General features: G+C 46.5%; 1 protein-coding gene across 1 annotated transcript in view; it reads right to left on the minus strand.

Annotated features, from left to right (window-relative positions):
• Nucleotides 1-26,645, minus strand: part of MYRIP (myosin VIIA and Rab interacting protein) — a 153,702-nt gene that overhangs the window by 61,549 nt on the left and 65,508 nt on the right. The window contains exon 3 of the mRNA XM_074345166.1: nucleotides 19,971-20,192. Coding sequence (XP_074201267.1) covers nucleotides 19,971-20,192 — 222 coding nt within the window. The remainder of the gene's footprint in view (nucleotides 1-19,970; nucleotides 20,193-26,645) is intronic.

Consider the following 26,645-nt stretch of genomic DNA (forward strand, 5'->3'; position numbering starts at 1 on the left):
CTGAGGGTGCTAAGGAGGAAAGGAAGAAATTGGTTCTTTTTTGCCCACTGCCAACTAACTGCATCCTCTGCGGATGGGTCCCTTTCTTCCAGACAAATGCATGTGTGCAAAATTCTGCTTACATTTTCATGGAGTGGACTGCATCAGAAATGGGTTCTCTTCAAGATGCAGGATATCAATACAAATCTTGTAACGGGCAGACCTCACCCACTTTCTCATGCAAAAATCAATGGCCACTGACAAAAATGGGAACACATTCATATTCTGCAAATCAAACACGAAGTTAATGCACATCTGCTCAGATGGAAATCTCAAAAAAAACCCCTCAAAAAACAAAAAAACCCAAAAAACAAAAGGCTGCTGTTGTCCCTTGACTTGAAAAGTAAGCTGAAGCTGTGGAGTGGTTCAAATACAAGCCATCCAACCTGCCGAGCTATTAAGACTTGTCATCTGCAGGGTGGAAGTGCCAGGGAATCCGACTGAGGAGGGAGCACAGAAATGAGCCCAGGTCAGAGCTCGCAGGGCTGCGTGGACAGGTGAGAGCAGGTGAGGAACATCGAGATTCTCTCACAGCCTTCGGGCTGAGTCCCTTTAGTACCATTTCTGTTCTCGGTGAGTCACCGAGCTCATCCACGCCAAGGTCTGCACCACCCCCGTTGTCCATGCTGTCGGTAGTGGAGCACAAACCCCGTTTCCCCTGTCCCAGTGTGCACAGGAGTGTCCCCAGGCCTCTGCAGATTTCTTCTTCCTACAGAGCAGCTCTGGGCACCCCGCTGGGGGACCCGTCTTTCAGGAATGGGAATCGTGTGCATCTGCTACCAGTCCCCGCCTCCAGAATGGGAGCCTGGCCAGAGATCTTGTGTGGAGGTGGTCGGGGGTGAGGGGTATTTTATTTATCCACCACGGTGGACTTCAGTGCTTTGAACAGAAAGATCTACCCCATCTGTATAAAAAGCCAAAAATATCTCTCGAGAGAAGCCTTGAATAAACTACATACACTGCTTTGAGAGGGACCTTTAACAAAATGCTCACCAAAACTGAAACCACTGAACCAGGATTCAACTCAGCACCCCAGAACCCAGCTTCTGGAAAGTCTGCAGATTTTGGAGTCCTGGAGGGCATCACAACAGAGGGCAAAAGTACCCATTCTGGAGCCAGCCTGTCAGGTGTAAATCCTGACTCCCACTCTTTCTAGCTGTGAGACCTGGGGCCCGTTCCTTGACCTCACTTTCCTTAGTTTCCACATCTGTAAAATGGGTGCATTATACCTGGCTTTATGGAGTTGTGAGGGTAACTGACTGTTTGGAACAGTAACTCAGAATAAAAACAGAAGAAGCTCTCAATAATGTTAGCTATTCTACAGAAAAGGAATTTTCCTTTGCCACAGGGTTTATTTTGTTGCTGTTGGTAGTAGGATCCGTCTGCAAAGGCAGTGATTCAAGGCCCAGCCTCTGCAGAAGCTGGACGCTTCCATGGCAACCGATGAGCCTGTTTTCCTGGGTGCCGGCGGGGCCACTGATCCCAAGCCCCGGGGATGCAGAAAATGAGGAGTCAGGACGATGGCTGGAGTGTCTGCTTCACCCAAACAGTGCACCGGGAGCTCTGCCACGCCGCACAGATGCTGCCTCTCAGAGTGGCCAGGTTTTTCTCACAGTTGTCACTGTGCCTGGCAAAGAAGGTTTTTATCATTTCAAAGATGTCAATGTCTTTACCCGATGCATCATCCTTGCCTGTGCCCTCAGCCCTTCTGCTCTGAGATGCAGGCTCTGGGAGAAGCTGCTGGGCTGAACCCCATTTCCCAGGGTGCTCTCTCAGCAGTTCCCCTGAGGCTTGTCCAGCACCCATCTATTCAGTCCTTGGCATGAAATCACGCAGAAATGCTGGCCTGGGATGGTCACCACCGTGGCCAGACCCACTAAAAACAATCTTTTATTTCTTTGGTCCCTTAGGGTTTTGTTGGAGGTTGAGCCAAACTTAGGGACTCAAAATCATTAACAGAGATCTCCCCATTGCTCTATCATGCCACCTTTGTCATGTGCTAAACATGACTTCGTCCTCACCGCAGCTCCCTTATTACCTGGCGAGGATTCAGGCCTGGGAGATGCACTTTAAGTCAGAAGAGACACATGGAAAATTCCTAGCCTAGAGGTCAGAGAGCTGGGTTTAGCCCAAGTGCAAGGTCCAATAAAGGGATTCAATCATAATATTATGGAATGCTTCCTCCCCCGCTTCCCTTCCAGCACATCAACAGGAGGCCAGTGCACTGTGGCCCAAGGAATAAAAGACAGACTGTATCTTAGGGAAGCCAAAGACAATGAGGGAGACAAAAACAAGGACAATCAAGGAGCCGAAGCCTCTCGCACTTGCAGCTGCAGCAAACAATGAACACAGCCCTAGTCCTAGATGCACTGACACAAAGTCCCTGCCACCTCTGCCACACAGTGGCTGTGTGACCAGACGCAGATCACTTCCCTTCTCTGACCACAGTTCTTTTATCTAAGGCATGCCACAAGAATGTGAGTCCAGTCTTCGAAGTTGGAATCCTTTTAGGATTTGACAGGCATCTGGGGGTGTATCCAGAGGTGAAAAGACCTGAGAACCCATGGAGGCCAAGCTTCAAAGGCTCAGGGGTCGCAGGTGTTGTCCAAAGGGCTGGAGAGAGAGAGAGAGAGAGAGAGAGAGAGAGAGAGAGAGAGAGAGAGAGAGAGAGAGAGAGAGAGAGAGTGTGTGTGTGTGTGTGTGTGTGTGTGTGTGTGTGTGTGTGTGTGTGTCTCACTGTGATCAAGGGGAGATGGACAGAGAGCCCAGGAAGGGTGCAGAGCGTCCTGAGGGGAGGACATCTTTGGGGTGCTGACCATGAACAGGCAGCAAAGACCCCAGGCAGGGTTTCTGAGTAAAGAATTAGTGGCCATTTCCATTTGCAGCAACATGGATGGACCTAGAGATGATCATACTAAGTGAAGTAAGTCAGACAGAGAAAGACAAATATCATGTATCACTCATATGTGGAATCTAAAAAATAATACAAATGGATTTATTTACAAAACAGAAACAGACTCACAGACACAGAAAACAAACTTATGGCTACCAAAGTGAAAAGCAGGGGATGGGGGATAAATTAGGAATTTGGGATTAGCAGATACATATTACTAGAGATAAACAACACAAAAGAGATACACCACGAGGACCTGCTGTACAGCACAGGGAACTATATTCAGTATCTTGTAATAACCTTTAATGGAAAAGAATCTGAAAAATACATATATCTATAACTGAATCACTTTGCTGTACATCTGAAACTAATACAATATTGTAAATCAATTACAGTTCAATAAAAATAAATAAATAAAAATGGCAAAAGAGTTACTGGCAGTTTCAAACCCTCAAGCCCCAAGAACGTGCCCCTTTGCGGTCCCACAGTGGCAGCGGCCACGTCCTCAGAACCAGCACAGACTAGCAGGTCGGGGAAAGGGAACGGATACACGGAGGGCACAAAAGACGCTGCAAGAACAGGGTCCACTTCCAGGCTTAACAGAGCCTCAGAAGAGCCATTTATAGCTTCTGAAATGCATTTTAACGGGTCTCTTTGCAGTGTCATCTCCTCCCAGGCAAGTTCAATCCTTGGCACCGTTACCAGGCAGTGAGTGGAAGGGGCAGACTTCTCTGGGCAACGTTAGCATGAAACCTTCCTTCCGGGAGGCTCCGGGAAGAAGAGCAACAATCCAGGCAGGGCGTTTACCTTGTCTGAATCCCCCCCACCCCTCCCCGGCCCCTGATGCCGCTCAGACAAGAGTCCTGCGGTCTGATTTGCAGAGCAAGCAGGCTGTTAGATGTGAGAGTTAGAAATGACAGCAAAACGCCCCGTGCCATGGCGCTGATACTCACTGAACCATCCTTGTCTATTATTTCAGATAAAATACAAGTTCACCAAGGATCTACTTAGCGACTGTCGGCTAAAATATGTGCCTAGTGATTTAAATCGAATGTGGGGAGGTCTGGGTTGTCCTTGGTTTGTCACATGGCCATTAAAACCGTGTTTGCAGAGAAAGATCATATTCTTTAATTTTTAAAAAGTGGCTGGCGTCACTTTTTTTTTTTAAACCAGGATGGAGTATCTGGATCAGGAAGTCTAAACTCGGTGGTCTCACCCCAACAGCCATACCCCACTCTACCTGGTCTCCCCGTGAGGGCTGCCCCCTTCAGTGGCCCAACTGGGGAGACTCCCCAGGAGACCAGGCCAGAAAGCCTCACCGAGACCTGAACGAAGGGTCCAGAACCGCACAGGAGAGGGGAACACCGTGGGGACCACAGCTTGGATCAGCTCCCCAGCAGGCAGAGGCCTGCTTCCTGCTAGGGACCGCCAGTCTCCAGGGGCAGGTGCCACATACACGAGCTGACCTGCAGTTCACACCTGAGACACCACGACTGAAAGAAAAAAGAAGAATCCTCTTCAGTGCTTCCAGAAGGCTCACCCAAGTGTCTGAGCATTGATGTGGCACCTGCTTCAGCCTCCACAGCCCACCACACTAGAATACAACTCAGCCCAGCACGTCCTCAACAGACGTCCAGACAGGAGGCCTCCAGCAGTGGAGGTGGGCCGCCGCCACTCCAGGGTACGTGGGTCACGTCAGCCATCACCTCGTGGCCTCGCATTTCTGAAAGACATTTCTGAAACAGCCCTGGGCAGAGAAATGCATCAGCCAGCAGGTTTGATAGATGGTGAGTTAAAAATGAATGAAGCTGGTCAGCTGAGCTAGATTTTCATTTCCTAAAATTGAAACCCTATCCTACAATGCTTACAGTTGACTTGCTCTTGGAGACTAGAAACCATCCTTCAGCAGAAATGGTGACAGGACCAAGTCCAGCTGGTCTGCAAGGAGAACAGGCTCTCTGCACGACTTCAGCCTCACGCTCCACACCAGGTGGGAGCCTGTCATATTCAAAACAGATTCCTCTTTTTCCCCAACTGTCCTGGGAAGTCACACTGCCCTCTAAGTACAAGTGCCTGGTGCCTCCTAAACACAACCCACAAATGCTGCCTTTCACAACATTGGCAAGTTTCAGCCAGCACATCGGGCCAGCTCCTCACTGGCCAGCCCCCAGACGCTCTGAGGAATGTGTCACAGGGTCCCTAATCACTGTCTACCTCTCAGGAGGGGCCCAGAAATGTCAGGGATCTTGTACAAGGTCTCAAAGTTTACCACGCAAGAAAACAGCCTGATCAGACATAAAGCTGAGTATATTGATTTTCCTTGATGAGATTTTGAACGCAACAAGATTTCCTGGCATGCTTTTCAGCGTCTGGTAACACCATACTAGGTACTTATTAGGAGACCCTTGAGAGACATTGTCCCAAGGTCAAAAATAAAAGGATGGAGAGGAGCACTCTTACGTTATTGTCAGAGGTGCAGGTGGTATATCAGAAGTGACTTTCCTTGACCTTGTCCCACTGAAGCAGACTCACAGGCTCTCACACATCCACACACACCTTGGCTTGAAGACCCCGCCTATAATTTTAAACAAGAAAACAGAAACCGACAGAAAGTGGTCTTTAGGGAAGCAAGTGCAATTCTGCATAAACACTGCCAAGGCCTTTGCAATACAGCAAGCTCAGAAACATCCAACAGAGAGGCGTTTCCCTCGGAACTAATGTATAAAAGCTTCGTGATGATGGTTACATTTCCAAGAACTGCGTAAAAATTCCAAGTCTCATGACCCCTTTTAGTTTGGTTTGCTTGTTTTGGCTCTTGTTAGGACTGATTTTTTTTTAAGCTACAGACAAGTCTAATAACCACTTTTAGCAGTTTGGCATACTCCAACCATGTCTAGGACCAAAATTTCCCTATTTTGTGAATACATCCCAGTCTCAGGCCCAGGAGAACATCTCGGAGATTTAAGAACCTGCATGGAAAGCTGCTAAGCTCAAAGATGATGTTTGAGGGCTCCCAACGCAAAAGGACGATGTTATAACGACTTGGCAAGCATCAACTTCTTCAGCTACAAAATTGGAATGGGTCCACATACCTCACCGATGGCTGAGAGGTTAAAGCCACATAATGCAAACAAAAATGCTTCTTAAATATGATAAGGTCCGGTTGCATTCTTATTAATGACCTAGACTCCAGTTTTGTGTTTAGGCATTAAGATGCTGACGGCCCCTGTTGCTCCCCCTGGAGGTCTACCTGGGAATGACACCAGCATCCATTCAGCTGACATCATAGCATCACTCCTAACTAACTCCTAAGTCTATCTGCGTCTTTCCATCCCCATGGCCACCACTGAGTCCAGGCCCCCGCCCCTGCCACAGATGACTGCAGAGGTCTCCATCCTGTCTCCCTGACTCCGGTTGCACCTTCTTCACACAGCATCCAGAGGCATCCTCCTAAAACATGATTCTGAGTACATCACACCTCTGCAGATGATGGCTGTCCTTTGTTCTCAAGATAAATGCAATAGGTCCGAGCGGGCGATGTGGAGCAGGGACCCGCGCTCCTGCCCAGCCCTAGCCCGGTCTACCCACTGGTGCAAAACAGGCTCTGGCTGCAGGACACTCTCAGGTCCCCTGGCTCACCCTCCAGGGCCTCGGCACTGCCTCCGGGTGCTGGATACAAACTCCACATGTCTACAGTTGGGACTTTCCGATCTTCCAGATCAGACTCTGAGCTCCCACAGGGTGGGGGCCTCTTCCTCTTGTTCCTGGAGACACCCTTCTCCACTCCAGTCAGTGTTCTGCTGGAGTGGAGACTTGTTCCGGCTGCAGGCAGCTGACTGTGAGCACCTCTCCCCAACTCAGCATTCAGAGATAACACGTGTTGGTAGCTCGAAAACAAATATGGTGGGAACATTTACATAATGGAAATTGGCAAATGCTACAAATCAAGCTTTTCTTTATCCCCGGAGAGCTGGTCGTCAAAAATTTACCAGGAAACCACTGACCCCACACCAGCCTTCTCACCTTGGCTTTTTAGCTTGCCACATTCATGCTGGACAAAGGTTCTCTGCACCAGAAGTAAAATCTGGTGTGTCGTGACGCCCTCCTTTCTTGAAGCAGACGTTTCAGTTTGTACTGTTGGATCTATGGTCTGCTTGCCTGGCTCACTCCCCAGTGATAGCGACAATAACAAAGCATCTATTGGTACTTACCACGGGCCAGCTGCTTGGCTGAGCACTGGCAGACGCCTCTCATTGGATCTTGTCCACAGTGCTGTGAGGCTGGAACTGTTATTACACTCATCTGACCCAGGAGGAAAGCCAGGCTTTGGATCCTGCCCACGGGGCCAGCATCAGAACCCAAGCCAACTCGGCCACATCACCTCACTCGGTCACTTCCCTGCTACCCTCCTGTGGCCCCTCGCCCCACGGTCATGTCTCTGTGCAGGTCCAGCATGAGTCTCTGTGGTTGTTTTCATCCATGTAGCAGTGGCACAAGGGAACTTTGTTGATCACACCTTGGGACATCTTATGAATTCTGTAATGGCCCCCAGTTTTCATCCTGGGCTCGGGGCACGGGGCTGGCTTCCCCTGTCCCCATCCTAGAGCTCTGAATGCCAAATGACTTCAGTGCCCACCCTGATTGTCTCTTGCTGCTACACTCTTCCTTCCGGATTGAGGCTCCCAGGGGCCACAGCTGTCCACATCACTTCTCTGAACCTGGCCTTGGGAACGTTCACTGGAGGTCCACGGCAGTAGGTACTGGGCTGCCTCGTTTATTACTCCCGGCACCTCCCCCAACCAGCATCAGCTCCATTTGATGGATAGTAGTAGGCGGGGGAACAGCGCTAGAAAGGGGCCAAGCCAGGGTTTCCATATGATGGCAGGGCTGGCGTTCTTTCCACAACACCAGAGGTCCTGAGTGTAAGGCAGGGGACAGGCTTCTGCATGGCCAGAGGAGCCACTTCCCACTGCCATGTCCTGGCCCCTGGCCCACAGAGCAGTGGGCCCCGCCCTGGAGACCCTCTCGGTGGGCCCTGCAGCTCCTTCTCCTGTCCCAGACCCCCGGGAGCAGGACCTTGCTGCAGGCTGAGTTATGGCCTCCTTCTGTGCTGGGGGGGGCCTGCTCGAACTGAGATCCCTACTGCCGCAAAGTTCTCATCCCCCGAAAGACAGCCTCCACGCTGCGAAATGCAAGCTCTTTAACTTTGTCTTAAGGTGACGCCTAAGTTAAGAGTAGTTCGGGTCACTAGGAAACCATCTCCATTCCTTCTGGGTTACTCTGGAACACCCTAGTTTGACTGGACCTTTTTTTATTTAAAAAATTTTTTTCTGGCCTCCATAGTTTGAGCTGAGAAATCAGCTGTCGTCTGAGTTGATCTTCCCTTATAAGAAACAGACTGTTGACATCTGGCTACTTTCAAGATTTTTCATTTTGTTCTTTAGCTTTTAGAAGTTTAATTATTATGAATCTTGGCCTGGATCTAAATGTATTTGGTTTTCCAAGTTGTGGGTTTATTTTTCAAGGGGGTTACAAGGACATATTCTAGCATTATTCTCAGAGAACGACCTTTTCTCCTCAAAATCAGCCAGTGACTTTATTTGGTTTCTACTTCCCTCGAGCACGACCCACAAGTCTTACCCAGCAGCTCCTAATTTTCTCCACTCATGCTTAGAAAATCCTCTATGCAATAAGAAGCACAGCTGGAGGACTTTCCTGAGTGTGATTAGAAGTGATGTCCTTGTCACAGGAGGTGCATCCTCTGGCCCACCCGCAGGGACTCAGCATGGCTTCCCAGCTGTGTCGTCAGAGCCAGAGCCATCAGAGCCAGGGGCTGGGGGACTGCACACCATTACAGTAAAAGAAATTAAAGTTCTTATCACCGGAGCCTCCTAACCTTGGGACAGACACCACGGGGGCACACTTCATCCTTTCTCTAATTCTTTAGCAACCTTCTAAGCCCACTGTCATTCATGCCCATCTTTCAGGTGAGGAAAATGATGCTCAAAGATGCTCAGCAACTGGACAGTAGCCACACAGCTGTTAAGTGGCAGAGCCAATGTAAATGTGCCAAGAAATTAAAAAAAGTTATTTTACGGCAGAAATGCTCACCTGTAGTAAAGTGCACTGAAGTGTCACACTCAGTGAATGTTTACATAGGTGTACACACATAAGGCCACCACTTAGTCAAGGTATAGAATATTCTGATCATTCCAGTAGGATCCCTGGATCCCTTTCCATTCAGGAACCCCTTCTACCCACAAGAGCAATCACTATTCTGATTTCTCTCATTGTAAATCAGCATGAACATTTTGGAACTCCACATAAATGGACTCACACAGTATGTGCTATCTGTATCTGTTTTCTTTGGCTCAACATCACACCTGTTCACTCATGGTGTTGCATATATCTACGGTTTCTCCTTTTTCACTGCTGTATAGTATTTCATCATATGACTACACCACAATTTACATACTCATTCTCTGCTGATGGACTTTTGGGTGGTTTCCAGTTTTGAGGCATTCCAAATAAAGCTGCCATGGGTATCTATGTGCATGCGTTTCTGGACATACACACTCTCACAAAGACACTGGAGATGGCCCTTGCCCCAGTCCCACTGTGTAGCAGAAGTTCCATTTTTGTTCTACTTTGCTATAGAGATTACGCTTCTCTTATTTTTAGCCATAGGGGATTCAGGAAGGAAGAATTTTTTTTTTTTTTTTTTGGAAGGAAGATCTTACTGACTTAAACTGGAAGAGGTCTGAGTAAATTCCTAAAGTACTCTTTAAGCAGTTTTTGATCCCTTCCTGGTGAATCCTTGGAAGCAAGGTGAGAGGGGATAATTTTTACCTCTTCAATAAACACAATCAGGGGAATACACCTTCACATCTCCCCAGACTTTGCATCATTTCAAACTGTATGGCTCTATACATTCCTAAATTCCTAACATCACCCACCTACTCAAGGAAAAGACCAGCTCCTTTGTGAGCAAGCTGGATCCCTGCACAGTGTGCAAGAACAAGAACAAGACCTTAATCCCCACAAACGAAAGGGCCTATTCAGCCTGCAAGTGGCCAGAAAGGGCCCTCAGGTCCTCCTTCCACCTCTAACCCCTCCTCTGGCTCTGGAAGCCCTGTCAGGAAGCGAGCCCACCTCCAGCTCCCCGCCAGCCCCACCGCAATGGTTTCCATGCACAGATGCCTCAGGCATGGCCCCAGCCTCAGACTCTGTGAGTGGAACCACAGCCCTCTTCCCAGCTGAGTGACCAAAATCCTAGGCCTTTTACTCCCACTGGCATTAGCCAGGAGCTGGCAGGGCACACTCAGGTCTCCCCAAGAATCTCCCTCAGACCCCTCACACAGGTTGTGCTACCTACCGCTCTGGAAGCTGTGGGGAAGTTAAGGTCTTGTGTCAGTGACTGCATAGATCTGTTAAGAGCTTTCTTCTCTTTCTACTAACAGCTACCCAACTACCCTTCAGCAGTAATTAGAGAAGTCCCTCACAGAAACCACTGGTTTTGACCTATGACACATTAGAACTGTACTATTCAGTTGGTAGCCACTTCTTTTTTTTTTTTTTAATATTTTACTTTTATTTATTTAGGTTTTTTTGAGGGGAGAGGTAATTAATTAATTTATTAACTTATTTAATGGAGGTACTGAGGATTGAACCCAGGACCTCCTGCACACTAAGCACACACTCTACCACTGAGCTATACCCTCCCCAACAGTAACCACCTTTTTTGTTGCTTTGGGGGGAGGTAATTAGATTGATTTATTTATTTACTTAATGGAGGGCCTGGGGATTGAACCCAGGACCTTCCTACATGCTAGGCCTGTGCTCTACCACTGAGCTAGCTATATCCTCCCCTCCACTTCTTAAAGTGGCTAAATTTAAGCTATATTAAAAATTCAGTAGAAAAAAAAAGAGCTGGTGTCCAATTCTGGTCATTTCTGGACCCCTAATGCTGGAACACAGCGCCTACCACATAGTGGCCACTCATTAAATGGGTGTCAGAGGAATCACTGAATCCCTGTCAGCTCCTGAATGAGCTACCAAGAGATTTGGTTTTCTAATCTTGGCATCAGTCAAACATCTATTCAACAGCTATTACAGGTTAAGATAATGCTCAGCTTCTTCAAATTGGGTTCCTCACTCAAAATGACCCAGTATTATTCTGGACTATTTTTACAGACAGAAACTTTGATTTTAATATGACTTTTATTTTATTAAGTATCTTACTGTAGAAAGAGTTATGGAACCATTTCCCCCAATTTATCTGCTCAAGAGACGCCACTGATTCCCCAAGAGTCAGGATGAAGACTGCACCTTTTACACACACATCATCTCCCTTTCTGATTAGGTGGCCACACTGCAAGGGGCCATGTAAGAAGCAGGGTGAAAACTCATTGTTTTTGTTTTCCCCCAGCCACTGTCATTGGCAATAAGATTAATCCTTTAAATAAGCTGGTAACTAGGCGCTAATTAAGATGATAGAATTCCCACGTCGTATGAAGCCTAATGATCACAGGAAAAGTACACAGAGCACTAAATACTGGAGAGATGAATTGTTGATTCCCGGCCCAGAAAACAGATGAGCTTGAAGTTCATCATTTTGGGTAATTAAATGTAAATTGACTAAGACGTTAATGAAAAACACATGCAAGAGGCAGGTGCCTGACATTTTGAGAGAGTCCAAAGCCTTTGGGATGGGTTAAATGCAGACTTCTCGGACTGGCAGGGAGCTACTGATTTCAGCCACCTGCTCTTGGGCTTCAGCTGCTGCGAGGGTCAGAAACGCCAGGCTGGGTCTGAGGGCCGTCCAAGAGGGACGGTACCACTGAACTGTGGTCCTGTCGTAACCTAACATGTGCAGGCTGATTTCCATTTCCAGCAGTCTGGTGAATTAGGTACCCTAAATTGTAATTCCCTGAAAATAAGTAAAGAAAATTAGAAATCTTCAAAGCTAAAAACTATGCAAAAATGAGAATTCAAGGAAGTAAACAAATATGGAGGTGCTTTTTGCCCAGAGGATTTCAGCTGAATCCAGACAATCCGAAGCTGCTCTTTTGATAACTGTGCTGGGTGCAAGGCATGAGAAATAAACGGTAGGGCTCCCACCAACATGGGGAAATCTAATAAGAGACCTTTCATATGAAGCTTGGACACCATAGGGTTGTATGTTTTAGTGTTTAGAGCCACCTAGAAATAAACCCACCATGCAGAAGGGGGCAGCAAAGGAACATCTGGTGATGAATGGAATGAATCTTCTTTGAAAATGGGTATGTTAAAAATCTCCTCTGAAAAATTATCAACTCAAGTCATAACCACAAACCTTTCCTCAAGTTTCAGCCTGAATTCTCATTATCTCTATTGGTCGTCAACGACAACAAAATCTAAGGCTCAGAGATCTGCTGAATCTAGATAATCCTGAGCAAGAGTCAGGAGAAACAAGAGCCAGAAGAATCAGACCAGCGAATCTCTCAGATACTAGAATTATCAGATAGAAAATAAAATAACTATGTTTAATAAGTGTAAAGAAATAAGAGTATTGAAATTATGAGCAAGGAACAGTAATTATGAGATGATCCATCAGATTGGAAAAGAAAAAAATTTCCAAAAGTGAAAAAAAAAATGCTATAGTTGAAACTGCAGTCTTGATGGATCGGTTATTCAGTAGATTAAACAAAACTTGACAGAGAATTAGTGAAATGAAGGGCAGATGTAAACAAATTACCCATAATGCACCACAGACAACCAAAGTGAAAAAGGAATGTTGTAAACCTAATAACATAGCCTCAAAACGTATAAAACATAAACCGAAAGAATTACCGAAAGGGAAATAGACAAACCTACTATTGTCATAGATTTTGAAATGCCTCTCTTAGTAACTAAGATATCAAGCACGTGAGGAATGAGCAAGAATATAGGATATTTAAGAATGTAGGTTATACGCAATTCCAGGCTTGATCGACTTACCATATATAGGATGATCATATGTTCTACATAGTAATTCATGAATATATTTTCTTTTCAAATACCCGTGGGATATTTACGGAAATTGACCACAACTTGGGCAAGCCTCAACAAATTTCAAAGACCCGGTATCATATGGCCACAGTCTCTGAGCAAAATGTAATTAAGTTTGTAACAATAACAAAAAGACAATCAGAAAAACCTCATAGTTTGGCAATTTAAAAAATGTATTATTATATACCACATGGGTCAAAGAAAAAAATCAAAATAGAAATGAAAAATTCTTGGAAATGAATGACGATAAAACTATATCCTGTGTGAGATGCAGTCACCGTGGTACATAAAGAGGCACTTAGTGAGAAAAGAAAGACTGAAAGTAAATGAGTTAAGCATCCAACTTCAGAAATTAGACAGAGGACAGCAGAAAAAGCCCAAAGAAAGTAGAAGGGAAAAAAAAAGAACAGAAATTAATAGGATAAAAAGGCAAATATTTAATAGAGAGAGCCTAGCAAGTCAGAAGTTGGTTTCTGAAAATTAAAAAAAAAGCTAACCCCCTGCCTTAAAAAATAAAAGAGGCACAAAGTGTAATAGAAATGATGCTATAAATGCAGACAAATTAGAGTGAATAAAATGAGACTGTAAACAACAGTATGCAAACTAAGTGGAAAGTCAGAGCACAAATTCTAGAGCACACACCTCACTAAAAGCCAAATCAAGATAAAGGAGAAAATCATGAATAATTCTACACTCATTAAAGAAACCGAATCAGCAGTAAAATGTTCTTCTTAAAAAGAAGCCACCAGTCCCAAGCAAGCAAGTTCTACTACAAAGTAAGGAACAAGTCACTTAATTTTATACGGAGCTTTTGAGAAAACGGAAAAAGAAGGCACAATACTCAACTCACTCCCACTCAGTGTGGATCGTGTAACATCAATACCACAAGCCAAAATCTGACAAAGAAAAGCAAAAGATTAGAAAATTACAGGCCAATCTCAGCTGTGAACATAGGTGCAAACATTCTAACAAATTCAAAGTATACAAAGACACATGACTAAGTGGAGTTTCTGCCAGGAATGCAAGCTGGCTTACTTATTAGAAGACTAAAAAAGTAATTATTGCAATTTTAGAAATTTAGAAAACTAATTATTATAATCCAGCAAATTAAGAAAGAAGAAAAAGTACCCATTTATGTTAAAATCTCTTGGCAGTCTAGGAATAAAAAGGAACTTTCTTAACTCTGGAAAGGAGCACCCCCACCGCCCTGCAGCCAACATCACACATGCTGGTGAAATGTCAGCACCATTTCCCTTAAGATCAGGAACCATCCAAGGTTGATGGTGATCACTAATGTTATTTAAATTTTTCTAGAGGTCTGGGCAGGGGAGCAAAATAAGAAATGAAATTTATAAAGGTTCGGAAGGAAGAAAAAATAAATTTCCTGGTATATCATAGGAATACTTTCCTAGAAAACCCTGAAAATCAACATATAATTAGAATTAATTTTACGTGTAGGTATCTAATAACATAGCCTCAAAATGTGTAAAACATACACTGAAAAAATTACAAAGGAACTAGACATGAAATACCCATTAGCCAGCACACATGCACTCTAGGATCCGGGATCAGTTTTGCAAAGGCTTTTGGGATGAAAGTTTCAAGAATTCACAAAAGGACAGCATGCTTAAGCAAGTGCATGGTACCTGGGCTCCTGTTCTGTCTCACTTAAAACCAGAGTAAGTCCTGACTGTTTTTAGCACATGTAAGTGATCTAAAAGCCAGAGGCTTTAAGCTTAGGGTCTGGCTGCCTTTGACAGAGGTGCGAGCTACCAACACGACTCTCCAGGCGGGTTCTGGGGCACTGTAGCCCCCAGATGGAGCTGAATTTCCCTGACTCAGTATAACAGCTGTGTAGGGCTCCCCAGATCTAGGGCCCAGGCCTAACGGGCACTGAAAAGTTAGAGATACACACCAAGGACAGCTTTTCCATGGACGAAAGCGACGGGAGTTACCTAATTAGGAACACCAGGTAGTCCACTTGGCCCACAGCCATCCCCGTTTATGTCTGTCGGTCCTACTGTAATTAAGGGCACTCTCTTTCACTCTCAGAACTGTCCCAGAAGGCTTAAATGATAAATTATGTGACCTTACATGTCATCGAATTCTAAAGACAACATTTTAAAATCCCTTTATCTCTGCTGACAAGTATCAGTGGAGAGGGTTCTCTGACAAACCCCGTCTACTCTCCCTGGGTTTTTTCACTGCTGAATGAAAAATCCAGTCCTTTCTCCTGAAAGTCCCTCCTCACCACGTGGCCTCATCCCAGGGACTAAAGAGTTCAAATGAAGTGGAAATGGAGACAGGGAAGGGGAGGGAGGGAGAGGAGGGTCCTGAGGTCTCCGAGCACGTTCCACTTTCCAAAGGAACTCCAAATCATGCTTTGACAGGCAGAAGTCTCAGCACCACCTCACCCCTCCTGCCAAACCTAGGGTCTGTAGCAGCTCTTAAACTTGGGCTCCTCTCTCCAGAGCACAAGCCAGTCCCTGGCAGAACCACCTGCCTGCTGCTGCATGAGAAGCTACGTCCCAAGTGCTAAGGTGGGAGGCTTGGGGGTGAGGCAGGCAGAGGAGACACTGGAATCTTTCTTACCAGCGCCCAAGGCACCTGTGAGAGGCTATCCATCTGCAAAGGTCGAGGTGAAGAATAGGGTTCCTGAATTCAGCAGTGTTTTGGGATACACACCATTTAAAATTTGAAAATGCATTTTAAAATGGGGCACAAAAGGCTCATGGTTTTGTGTCCCCCTTAACTGAAATGAGCAGGTGCCCTGTAACCTGTCACATGCAGAGGGAGGGGGTTATTGATATCAACAAAATCACCCTCATGGTGTCTGCAGGATTGTCACGGGACTAGCTCATGAGATGCTGTCTACATATCTGTTTATTACTGTGCCTCAGTTCTGAATGTCACTGTAGACAGCTGTCTTGAAGCACACTGACTTCATAGCAATGCCACCTTATTTTCGTAATTCGAGAACTGTCTGTTTATTTCACAAAACTCAAAAGAAAATTGGATGTTTCTTTTTTTTTCCAGCTTAAAAAAATAACATTGGAATTTCTGAAATACATTAAACTGTAAAGAAAAAAAATATCAGCCATAATCCTACCCTCCAAATCAAGATGAAATATCTGGAGGTAAAATCCATGCTGGTTTTTGTGTGTGTGGTGGGGGGAGGGGGAAGCAGAAGGAGGAGGAGGAGATGCTGTCCCATGATTTTTTTAAAAATAACATTAAAATGGTTAAGTGTATATTTTACTAGAATTTTAAAAGTTAAAAACACGTATCTTGTGAGATCTGGCCTGGGGGTAGGTTGGATTAGAACATGTTCTGATTTTTTTAGATGAAATGAGCAAATGAAAAGGACCTGAGAAGTCACGTGTGTAACAGCAGTAAGGATGGGGGGGGGTGGCGGCGGGGGGGGGGTGTGTGTGGCTTCTGTGAGGCCATTGCCAGGGTGTGGGGGAGAAGGGGCAGCCAGGGGCACCCTTAAAATGGGTGTTGAGCTTCTGCTCTTCCAAGGAGTCCTGTTTTCAACCTACTTGTTGTCTCCAATCATTTTCCCATGAGTAACCAGCTACCACACCCTCATTTATTTAGAAAGTCAGGACTGTAAGACTATATATTGAGATACATGGGACAAGCCAGGCTTTGCTTCTCATTCATATACATATATGTATAATATAAAGGGGGTGAGTGAAAATGGGGCTCTGCCAGGGTTTTCCAGCTGCTGACACAGAACAGAGTGTTTTCCAATAATATCTTCACAGCTTCCTGACAGCGAACAGTGGAAATGAACCCTCCACCCCGATCCTGGCAACACCGAAGTGGTGCTCTCCACATGAAAGCGTAACGGCCACAAGCTAAAACGTTAATGAAAAACCAGCAAAGGGTTTGGAACTAAAGCCAGAGATGAGGTCCTTTTTCCTCTCGCTCACCCCTCCTTGCCTCCGTGACTCACCACCACCCAAGGTGACTGGGGGAACCTTTCCCGCTGTCCTGCGCACCACTCGAATGCCACGTCCTCGACGGATACATATTCGATGCCATTTCGTATCTGCCCGAGGTGCTGAAAAGGTGAATGAATATGGGATTTTGTGCAGAGTTGCTGTTTGACTTTCCGGGCTAAATAATCTCGCTGAGAGAAAATCCTAGACAATCCATCCTCAAGAGCGACTGTGGTTTTAAGTGTCATGAATCTGACATTATATCCCCAACCACCTCAAGAGGTTAACAGACTCTTTCAAGGAAACTGGAGGAACACAGTTCAAAGTCACTGGTACACTTTACTCTCATCCAGGAAAACGCTATTTTATTCCCAGCCAAATCGTAATTATTTTAAAAATGAGGGACCCTGACAGTGGAGTTTGTGCTGAAATTCACGTTTATATCTGATGGCAGAACAAGTCTGTACGACTCTGGGAGAAAACACAATGGTCCTATTTAAAAAGAGTCAAAAACATACACAGCCTTTGAGCCAAGAGTTCTGTTCCTAGATATTTTCTCAAGAAAATAACCAGAAGCAAAAGGACATGTGTATAAAGATGCTCATGGGAGCACTGCCTGTAGCTGCAAAATAAAACTGGGAAGAGAAATGCCAGCATTTACAGTACAAAAATGGGTTAATCAATCGTGGTACCACCGCAGGAGAGACAATTAAACAGGCACTCAACTGTGAATACTGCATAGAAATGTGGATAAGAGCGGATGCATTTAAGTAAAGCAGCAGCAGGTGTCACCACGATGACCACCACGTAAAAATGGATTTGTATGGATAACAACACGCGGAGGTGAGGACAACTCCACTGAGGTGGCTCACTCACCACGCCTGGCTGCTGACTAGCACTTTATAAATGTTTGAGTCGACACTGCGATCACCACCTCTGAGGCCTCGTTTCAGGGCGTCTGTGGCGTATCGGGAAGATGAAAAGTTGGGTTCCATGTGGATTAATCCCCTTCACAATGGAGCCAGTGCTAACCGGGTCTCTCTGGGTAGAAACAAAGGCCTGCCACGCACTCTGAGCACAACATCCAGCCCGGCTCAGGACCCCTTCTCTCTCCTCTCTACTCGGGAAACACCCGCTCGGTCTAGTCACCTGCCATCGTTCACGTAGAACCTTCCTGGGGTTTTAGAGGGAACAGCTCTTCTCGGCCTGTGACTGCTCCCCACCCCCCAGGCACCAGAGGTCAGTGGCAGTCCCAGTCACTGTGATAATCAAAATATCCCTGCAAATGCTACGTCTAAACTTCCCCCTGGGCAGCGACACAGACCCTTGAGAGAACCGCTGGGTCCGCCCCTCACCCGGGCTCAGATCTGCTTCACAACTGCATACAAGCTTTGCTGAAGCGCATCCACGCGGGGATAAGCGATGCAGGGCTTTCTGAATGCTTCCTTATTTTATGTAATTTCTACACTGCAGACACAGGACTCCAGATCGCTTCTGCCAAGCCAGAGTTAGAAAATTCTCTACTACCCTGAACTCCTACAATCTCTGAAAAAAAGAAAAAAGATTGTTTTTATTCTTGACCTGGTTTTAGGATTTGTTTCTTCCTGAAAGGTCATCATATGTTTATGAATAACACTCACTGTTTTCCTGAGTACATAAGCGTAAGTAGTAAGTGTTGAGTGTAGAAACTTTGGAAAGTACAGAAAAGCCAAAAGGATGTAAAAGTTGCCCACTTCATGGAGAGATCTCAGTCTGTTTTACACACAGACACGTACATCCTACTTGGACATATGATATATCTGCACGCATTATAAACCCTACGCTGTAGAGAGAGGTTATCTACTAGGAATACAGGAGGTCCAAGTCGGGGGCAATGCCGACATCAGAAATACCTTAGACCACAACTTGTATTTCCATCACCCACTTGCTCTTATCACACAAACTGAAGTCCTACCCAGATGAGTGGCTAAGACTATACTAAGTGTACTTAGAATGTAGCACCTTCTCTGTAATAAGATTCCATTGAGTAAATTTTAGGACTTCCAAATTCATTAATTAAAAAAAAAATCCAGCAAGAATTCATGAACCAGGAATCTGCCACACATTTAAACGAGACTGACACCCTCAAGGGGATCATAGATTTTCATTTATGTCAGGAGTTTTGAGTAATAGATTAAAATTCTTATTAAAGTGTTGAAACCAGAATTTATTAACAGCCTTCATTCCACCTCCAAGCAGACACTGCTAACACCTTCTGGGCCAGAGTAGAGATGTCACAAAAATAAAGGAAAAAGGTTTTCTCCAGACCTAAACATTATACTGTTCCCCCAGAGGTACAGTCTGGAGAGTGAGTCCCTTTAACATCTCAGGATGGCCTTAACGGCCCCAGAAAGTCTACAGTCTGTGTGTGTCAGAGCGCCCAAGGCAGAATCTTCCAAATGCACCTGGGAAGTGCAGGACAAGGTGGCCATTGCGTGTGTGTGTGTCGCAGGGACTGGGCAATACACAGGACTTCCTGGTCTCCTCTGAGAGGTCTGCTTCTCCGCTTTCTATCTCTACTGCTCTGAAACCGTGGGCATCACTGCCATCCTCAACCCACCTCTCCTCTCACCGAGGGGCCCCTGAGAGGCTGTGCAGAAAGCCGCGGGCCCCTTCTCCACCACGACAAAGGGTACCTCTGCTAGAGCTGAGAGAGGGGCATACATGAACTGTCAGTTCAGCTAAGTCATCACTCGTCTGTTTTTCCGGGCTTTGTTCTACCCTGAAAGAGAACTGCTGGTCCGTGAGACACAGCCTGGGTCCCGAGCCATCAAGCCCACCCGCGCTGGGCACGCACCGTGCGCGAGGCGGCGTGCTTAACCTGTGCGGGTACCGAGATGACGAAGACCAGGTCCTGCCCGCCAGGACCCGCAGATTGAGGCTCAGCAGCGTGCGGGGACGAGGGGAAACAGGGCCACAGGCTCCTCCTGGGTGTAACGGCGTGAAACGCAGGACAGGTGGAATCAGTCCCGCACCTGGTAGAAGGGAGAGGGGGCCACCAGCTGAGGCCCCCGGCCACTCACCTCGCCTGCTGGCACACGCAGCAGAGCCACAGCTTCTCGCGCTTCTGGTAGGAGCAGCAGCCCTTGCAGACGTTGAACCTGCAGTCCCCGCAGCGGCGCTTGGTGTTGACGAGGAAGGTGAAGGGCGCGCAGCAGCGCATGCAGCAGTGCTCCACGAACTTCTGGTGCTTGGACAGGATGCTGCACTTGCTGCCCTCCTCATCCAGCTTCTGCCTCAGCTCGCTGGGGAGCCAGGGTGGGGGGAGGGTGGGGAGAAGAGAAACAGCACATCAGGTCAGGGGGCTTGCTCCTATAGCACCCCACCTTGGCCCTCCCGTGCGCCAAGCTCCCGTGTAGGATCTTCCTGTAAAACTACAGGTGATAATTCTGTGTTCTTCTGTATGTCATACGTTCTATGAGAAAGCACAAATAACTTACTGCTTATAGTTCAGACACGACTGAAATACAGATTATTATAAAACTAAGTACACTTCAAAAAAAAAAACCTTTAGCTTAATGAATGCCTTTTGAAAGGAGATCATTTATGTTAAAACATTAATCTTCACAACAGCCCTGCTGGGAATACGATAAATGCAGTCCTGTCCCTTAATATCCCTGGAAACGGAAGCACCAGGGATTTTAAAAGCTTTCCAATCGATGTGAGTCAGTAAAGATTCTCTGAGTGATGGGCTAATCCTAAACACCGGTGATTCAGAGTTGGATAAAAGACAACCCTCTTCTTCCAAAGAGCTCGTGGACGTACTGGGCACACGACCACCCATATTGATGCAAACACAACATCGCATGCCCTCCTCTCTACACTCTAAGAAGGAAAGGAGAAACCCCGAGAGGCAAGGATCTACTCGAGACACACTGGGTTACTCAGGAGAAAACTGACCGAGGTGACCAAGTTTCTCTACCTTGGCCAGCTTGAGCTGTTTTTTCCTGTTTAAAAATGGACGCCCACAAACAGTAACAGAAAAATAATTAATCCTTCTGTAGCCATCTTGCGACTGTGCAATTCATCCCAGATGAATCTGTGATGTACGTGACAAATATTTTCTTTCATTTTGCTCTTGTCTTTTCAACTTTGCTTACAGTATCTTTCATCATTTAGAAGCATTTAATTTTTCTGTAATTAAATCTGCCAGTCTTCTCTTCTGTGGCTTCTGAGTTGTACATCTTGCTTATTAGGAAGAGCCATACTACCGCCATCAGGTTTGTTTTTTTTTTTTTTTTAACTAAAGCACAGTCTGTTACCATGTGTCAGTTTCTGGTGCACAGCACAGTGTCCCAGTCATGCATATACACACATATATTCATTTTCATATTCCTTTTCATTAAAGGTCATTACAAGGCATTGAACAGCACAGCTCCCTGTGCTGCACAGAAGAAACTTCCCCATCAGTTTTTAAACATAGTCACACAAACTTTGCAGTATAGAGAACAAGCTAGTGGTTACCAGCATGGGGGGGGGGGACAATACAGGGGACAGAAAGTGGGAGGCACAAACTGCTGGGTGTATGACAGGCCACAAGGATGTGTTGTACAACACGGGGAACAGAGCCAATATTTTGTCATAACTGTAAATGGGGTATAACTTTTGAAAACTGTATGAAACATCAATACAAATGGCCAATGAAAAATATAATCCGTCTGGTGGACTGAATGGTGGTCCTCCAAAAGATACATCCATGCTCTAAACTACCAGAGCCTGAAATGTTGCCTTCTTTCAAAAAGGGTCTTCGGAGATGTAATTAATTTAAGGATCTCGAGGCGAGGTCATCCTGGATTAAACATGGTGGACTCTAAACGCAAAGAGACGCAGCAGAGAGGACATCAAGTTAAGAAGTCCTGGCCATCTCTAGGATTCCTCCCGTGGCCCTGTCACTGGCCCTGTCGCTGGCCCATCTTTGCCCATCCAGGCTCCCTTCTGGCCCCTCCATGGCCCACCTGAATTCTCAAAATTCATGCCCTAGATGGTAAACAGTGGCTGTGTACACAGGAGTCCATGAATCAGGACACAGGTGAGCAAAAAGGAAAAATACAGAGAGGCTACATCAGGCCAGCCGATAACTGTATAGGGTAAAATATCATACATGCATACTTGGTTGAACAAAATATTCACAGGCAAACAGGACAGAGGTTTTTCTCCCCTTAGGATAGGAAGATGCTGTTATCCAGTCCCTCAGATTTAGAGCAGAAGACGGGCTAGGCTGTCAACAGCTCTGACATCTGTAAACAATATAAGAACAGCCTCAGCAATTGACCTTCTTCTATTGATCTTTCAAAGACACTAAATTAAACGGGATAAAAACACCCAGGAAGGAAGGTCTTTGGGGATCAGAAAGGCTCTGTGAACTCAATCCGCAAGATCTCTTGAGCTTTATGAGTTTTGCTTCCTGAGACACAGGACGGCAAACTCCAATGGCATTTAAAAACTCGCTGAGAATCTAATAATAAAATGGTACCAACGCCCCACCCACCTCACCCCACCTCGAGTTTGTTCCAAGCAGATGGAGCTTTGCTCCCCAGGCGCAGTGGAGGAGCAGAATGCCCTTGTTCTGAACCATCTCTTACTTCTCAGTTCTACGGCCTACAGGCCAAGAGACTAGCTCTAGCCCACAGCCACGAGCCGCCACTTCATGGCCGCAGACACTACTGTCTGGATTGCCAATTATTCACGCAGTTCTCACTCACTGAGAACCTACTACTCCAGGCCCTAGGGGCAAAAAGAAGACAAGGCATAGTCCCTCCCCTTGGTGACACACGTATTCAAGTGTGGATTCAAATGATTCAAAACAAAAGAGGATTGCACGTTGTAGGGCATTCTACGGCAGAATGAGCAGGGTGCTGAGACTCAGAATGCCATGGCAACCTACTTTAGACTGGGTGGTGAGAGAAGTCCTTCCTGGGGAGGTGACAGCAGGGGAAACGGGGTGGGGGGGGTACAAGACACAGGCCCTGGGAGGGAGTCTGGATTTGATTCTACGTTCCCTGGAAAGTGACTGAGGATGGTGAGCAGAGACAGAGCAGGACCCAATTTTCACTGTAGTATCACCTGCTGTTACGCTAAGACCGACTTCTAGAGGGCCGTGTGTAGAAGCCTGGGGAGCAGGGCAGCAGTCTGGGTCCATGGCTGAGGTCTGGGCAAGGGTGGGAGCAGAGGAGATGGAGAGGTGTGGGCAGATGCAGGGCACACCTGCTGAACGATCTGGAATGAACCAAGAATCATTCCCAGGATTCTGGCTTGGGTGGCGGGTGAAGCCGTTTATGGAGCGAGGGAAGATCATGGTGATAGGTGCACATTTTAGTGACAACAGTGAGACATCTAAAGAGTTTGCCATGTGGACAACTGATAGGCATTTGAGCATCCCAGAGAAGGGTTCTGGGCCAGCTGCGTAAGTTTGGGAATCACCTTCATCCCCATCTTCATAAATATGGGAATGGATGAGCCACCCCAGGGGAGAGGGGGCAGCAAGGAGAAAACAAAGGGGCCGAGAACAACTCAGGCAGAAAAGTTGAAGTGGGGAAGCCAGAGAAAGAGACTGAGAAAGACACCAAAGGAAGAAGAGGCTTCAGAGAGAGAATGGCTGACTGTGTCTGCCATCAGGACAGAGAAGTGCCCACTGGGTTTGGCAACATGGAGGTTACAGGTGCCCCTACGAAAGCAGTCTCCCCAGGGAAGTGGGGCAGGAGCCTCTGCTGTGGACGGCAGAGCGAACAGGAGGGGAGGCAGTGGATCAATCATGGAAAACTTCCACCAGGAACCTTATACATGCTTTTAAGAGCCAGGATCCAAAGGGTGAACCCAATGGATGGGCTAATAACAGTCATGATCATTTAACAGAACGCTTTGCTTTTAATATGTCACGGGTAATATCACTCCCTCACTGTGTAATTTCAGGCAGGATCTGTTTGCTGCCCCCTGATGGTGTTATCAAAATCCATTCAAGGTTAATAGAGTTCAGTGTATCACAGTACAGAAAATAAACATTTAAATATTCCCTCTGGATGACAGAGTTAATGGACACACACCAAACACACTGTGTGATTACCAGCTCTGAAATGGAGCAGACCATTTAAAAACAGAACTTTTGATGGTCCCTTCAGCCCTGTAAGCTGGAGCGTCCACTATGTCCTGCACAGTTCACGTGAGCATCGTCTGTGAAGGTGTTACAGGGACTCCATCAGCCTTAATTTCTGCAGCCGGCTTAGTACCACAATGGATGCTGGAGAGAAGGTGAGGATGCTGGCTCTGCTCCTGACAGCTGCAAGTTACTCAGCTCTCCTAAGCCTTGGTTTCTTTCTTTTTTCAGAAATTTGTTTCATTAAAAAAAAATTTTAGGGGGGGAGATAATTAAGTCTACTTATTTGTTTTATTTTTGGAGGAGGTGCTGGGGATTGAACTCAGGACCTTGTGTATGCTGAGCACTGAGCTATAGCCTCCCCTCCTTGCTCTCTTTTCATCAAAGAAGGATACCAGCAGGATATGGACCACAGCTAAGAGTGGTTTGTGAAATAAACTCTTACGAACTAAATTTTTAAATAGGCATGTTTTGATGTAGTAATAGGTGTTCTGTCACAAATGTTTCATTTATGAGCATCACAATGTCTTTAAAAGACACAAAGTACAAAAATGACATCAGTGGCCAAGAGCACGCATGCATAAAAGGCCGTGCGGTGGTTACAGGTGGGGGCCCAGGGCTGGGGCAGGAACAGCAGACAGCAGACACCCTGCTCCAGCCATGCTACTAAGCTGGTCACATGGTGCCCACCCCTGGTGCAGGGTCTGGCTCCCTGGCAGAGGGGAAAGCAGGGACCCCTAGATCTCTGCTCCTCTTTTGGTGCCCTGCTGTGTCACTGCTGGTCCCATACTCCATGTCCACTTGGCGGGTGCTGCTGGAATGCTACCGGCATCAGCCTCAAATGTCACTCAGGGTCACATCTGGACCCTGATCCAAGCTTCTCCCACCTGTCCTTGCAGCAGACCCCACCCTCCTGGTGACTGGCCATGACAGCCTGGCCCTTGCTCCCTGGGGCCTTCAGGTGGACCACAGCATCCTACAAAGACCCCGAGCCAGTTCACAACTGAACTTGGACTCACCTGCAGCCTGATTTTCTTAGACCTGAGCTGATTACACAAGCCAGAACAACGCAGCACAGTTCCGTGAGGAATCGGCAAGGGCCAAATGCACCTTGGGAAGGTAGGGTTTTTCTTAAACTTAAAATAGACCCACGAAAGGTTAGGATGATCTCTTTTATTCTTAGAGACACTTCCACTAACAATCAAATCTCCACTAGGAAAGGAGAACAGAATGGATTCTTCTATAAGGGTCACCAAACTCCCATGGGCACAGGTCCCGGGCAGGTGACACCAGTGGGCCAGACCAGGGCAGGTGGGAGGCAGGGGAGCCCAGACTCTCCAACCCAACAAAGGGGCGGCTGTAACTCAAGCCGGACCGAAGTTGTGATGTGCAGCGAGGGTTGCAAATCCTCTGATTTTTTTCAATAAGAGTTCCCAACTGGACTTCTCTGTAAACTGTCCAGTTCCAAAATAGCATATGGATCAAATAAAACACGGAGAGTCAGGTTAAGGTCCAAAGGGCGCCAGCATTCAGACCCCACGGTAACATGCCTTGACCTGTACGACCTGCCCAGGAAGACGGAAGCCACCACCTCCGCGATGGCGGGAGGAAGAGGCAGCCCGGGGACAACTCACAGCTCGGTGTCCTCACTGGACACGTGTGGAAACTGAGGCCCAGGACGGGGATGGCTGCCCAGAGCAGTGGGCTCTGTGTGTGAGTCCAAGTCACCCTCTACAGAACCTGAGCGCTTCCCAGTGTCCCCCGTTACCCTCAGAACTCAGGTGGAAATAACTGTTCTGTTCCTAAGACCCTGAGGACTTCCAGCTTCACAATGCCTGCATGCTTGCAGGAAAATAATATGCAAGGGGTTGGGGGGGGGAGCATGTCAAAGAATCTTAAAATTTTTAAGATCTTACCTTATTTTGGTAAATTACATATATTGCTTCACATTAAAAATGCTGGTGAATTATTTTTTGTGCTTTCCTTGGCACAGGGATAAAACCCAAATCAATTATACCAAAGGAGCGTTCTAAGACAATATTTTGATCTTGGGAATTCTGGAAATGTTTACAAATCATTCATAATTTTGCTCATATGGGGAAAAAATGGCAAAAGAGATATTTAGTGAAATAAGAGTCTTAACTCATCACACGGTTTCACAGCAGAGCAAACTCAAAAAAACAGCTCCTTATAAATATCCTCCCAAACACGAGCATCTCCAGGATGCCCCGAGAGATCTGTGTTTTCCCCCTCTTTATGAAAATGAGGCTACGATTACGAATACTTAAATAGCTTATGTTACATCAATAGATTTTACTGCTTCTGGCACTGGGGCCAAATACAATAAGAGCTGTGCTTAGAATATGAACCAGACAGGGATGAGGAAACAGATGAGAATTTAAGCATCTTCCTGTGTTTTAAACTGATGGGCTGCTTACTGGTTCTCAAATTTGCCCACCTGCCGAAAACTACCCTGTGTCACCGCTCCAGGTACAAGGAGCTTTCACAAATGCTAATACCATGCAGTGGTCCAGGGTCCACGTGTGATGGAGGCAGGCAGCTCTCACTTTCCCATTTGACAGATAGAGAAACTGAGGCACAGAGAGGT

Source organism: Camelus bactrianus, chromosome 17 (assembly GCF_048773025.1).
Source record: "Camelus bactrianus isolate YW-2024 breed Bactrian camel chromosome 17, ASM4877302v1, whole genome shotgun sequence".
In the NCBI taxonomy this organism is placed as follows: domain Eukaryota; kingdom Metazoa; phylum Chordata; class Mammalia; order Artiodactyla; family Camelidae; genus Camelus; species Camelus bactrianus.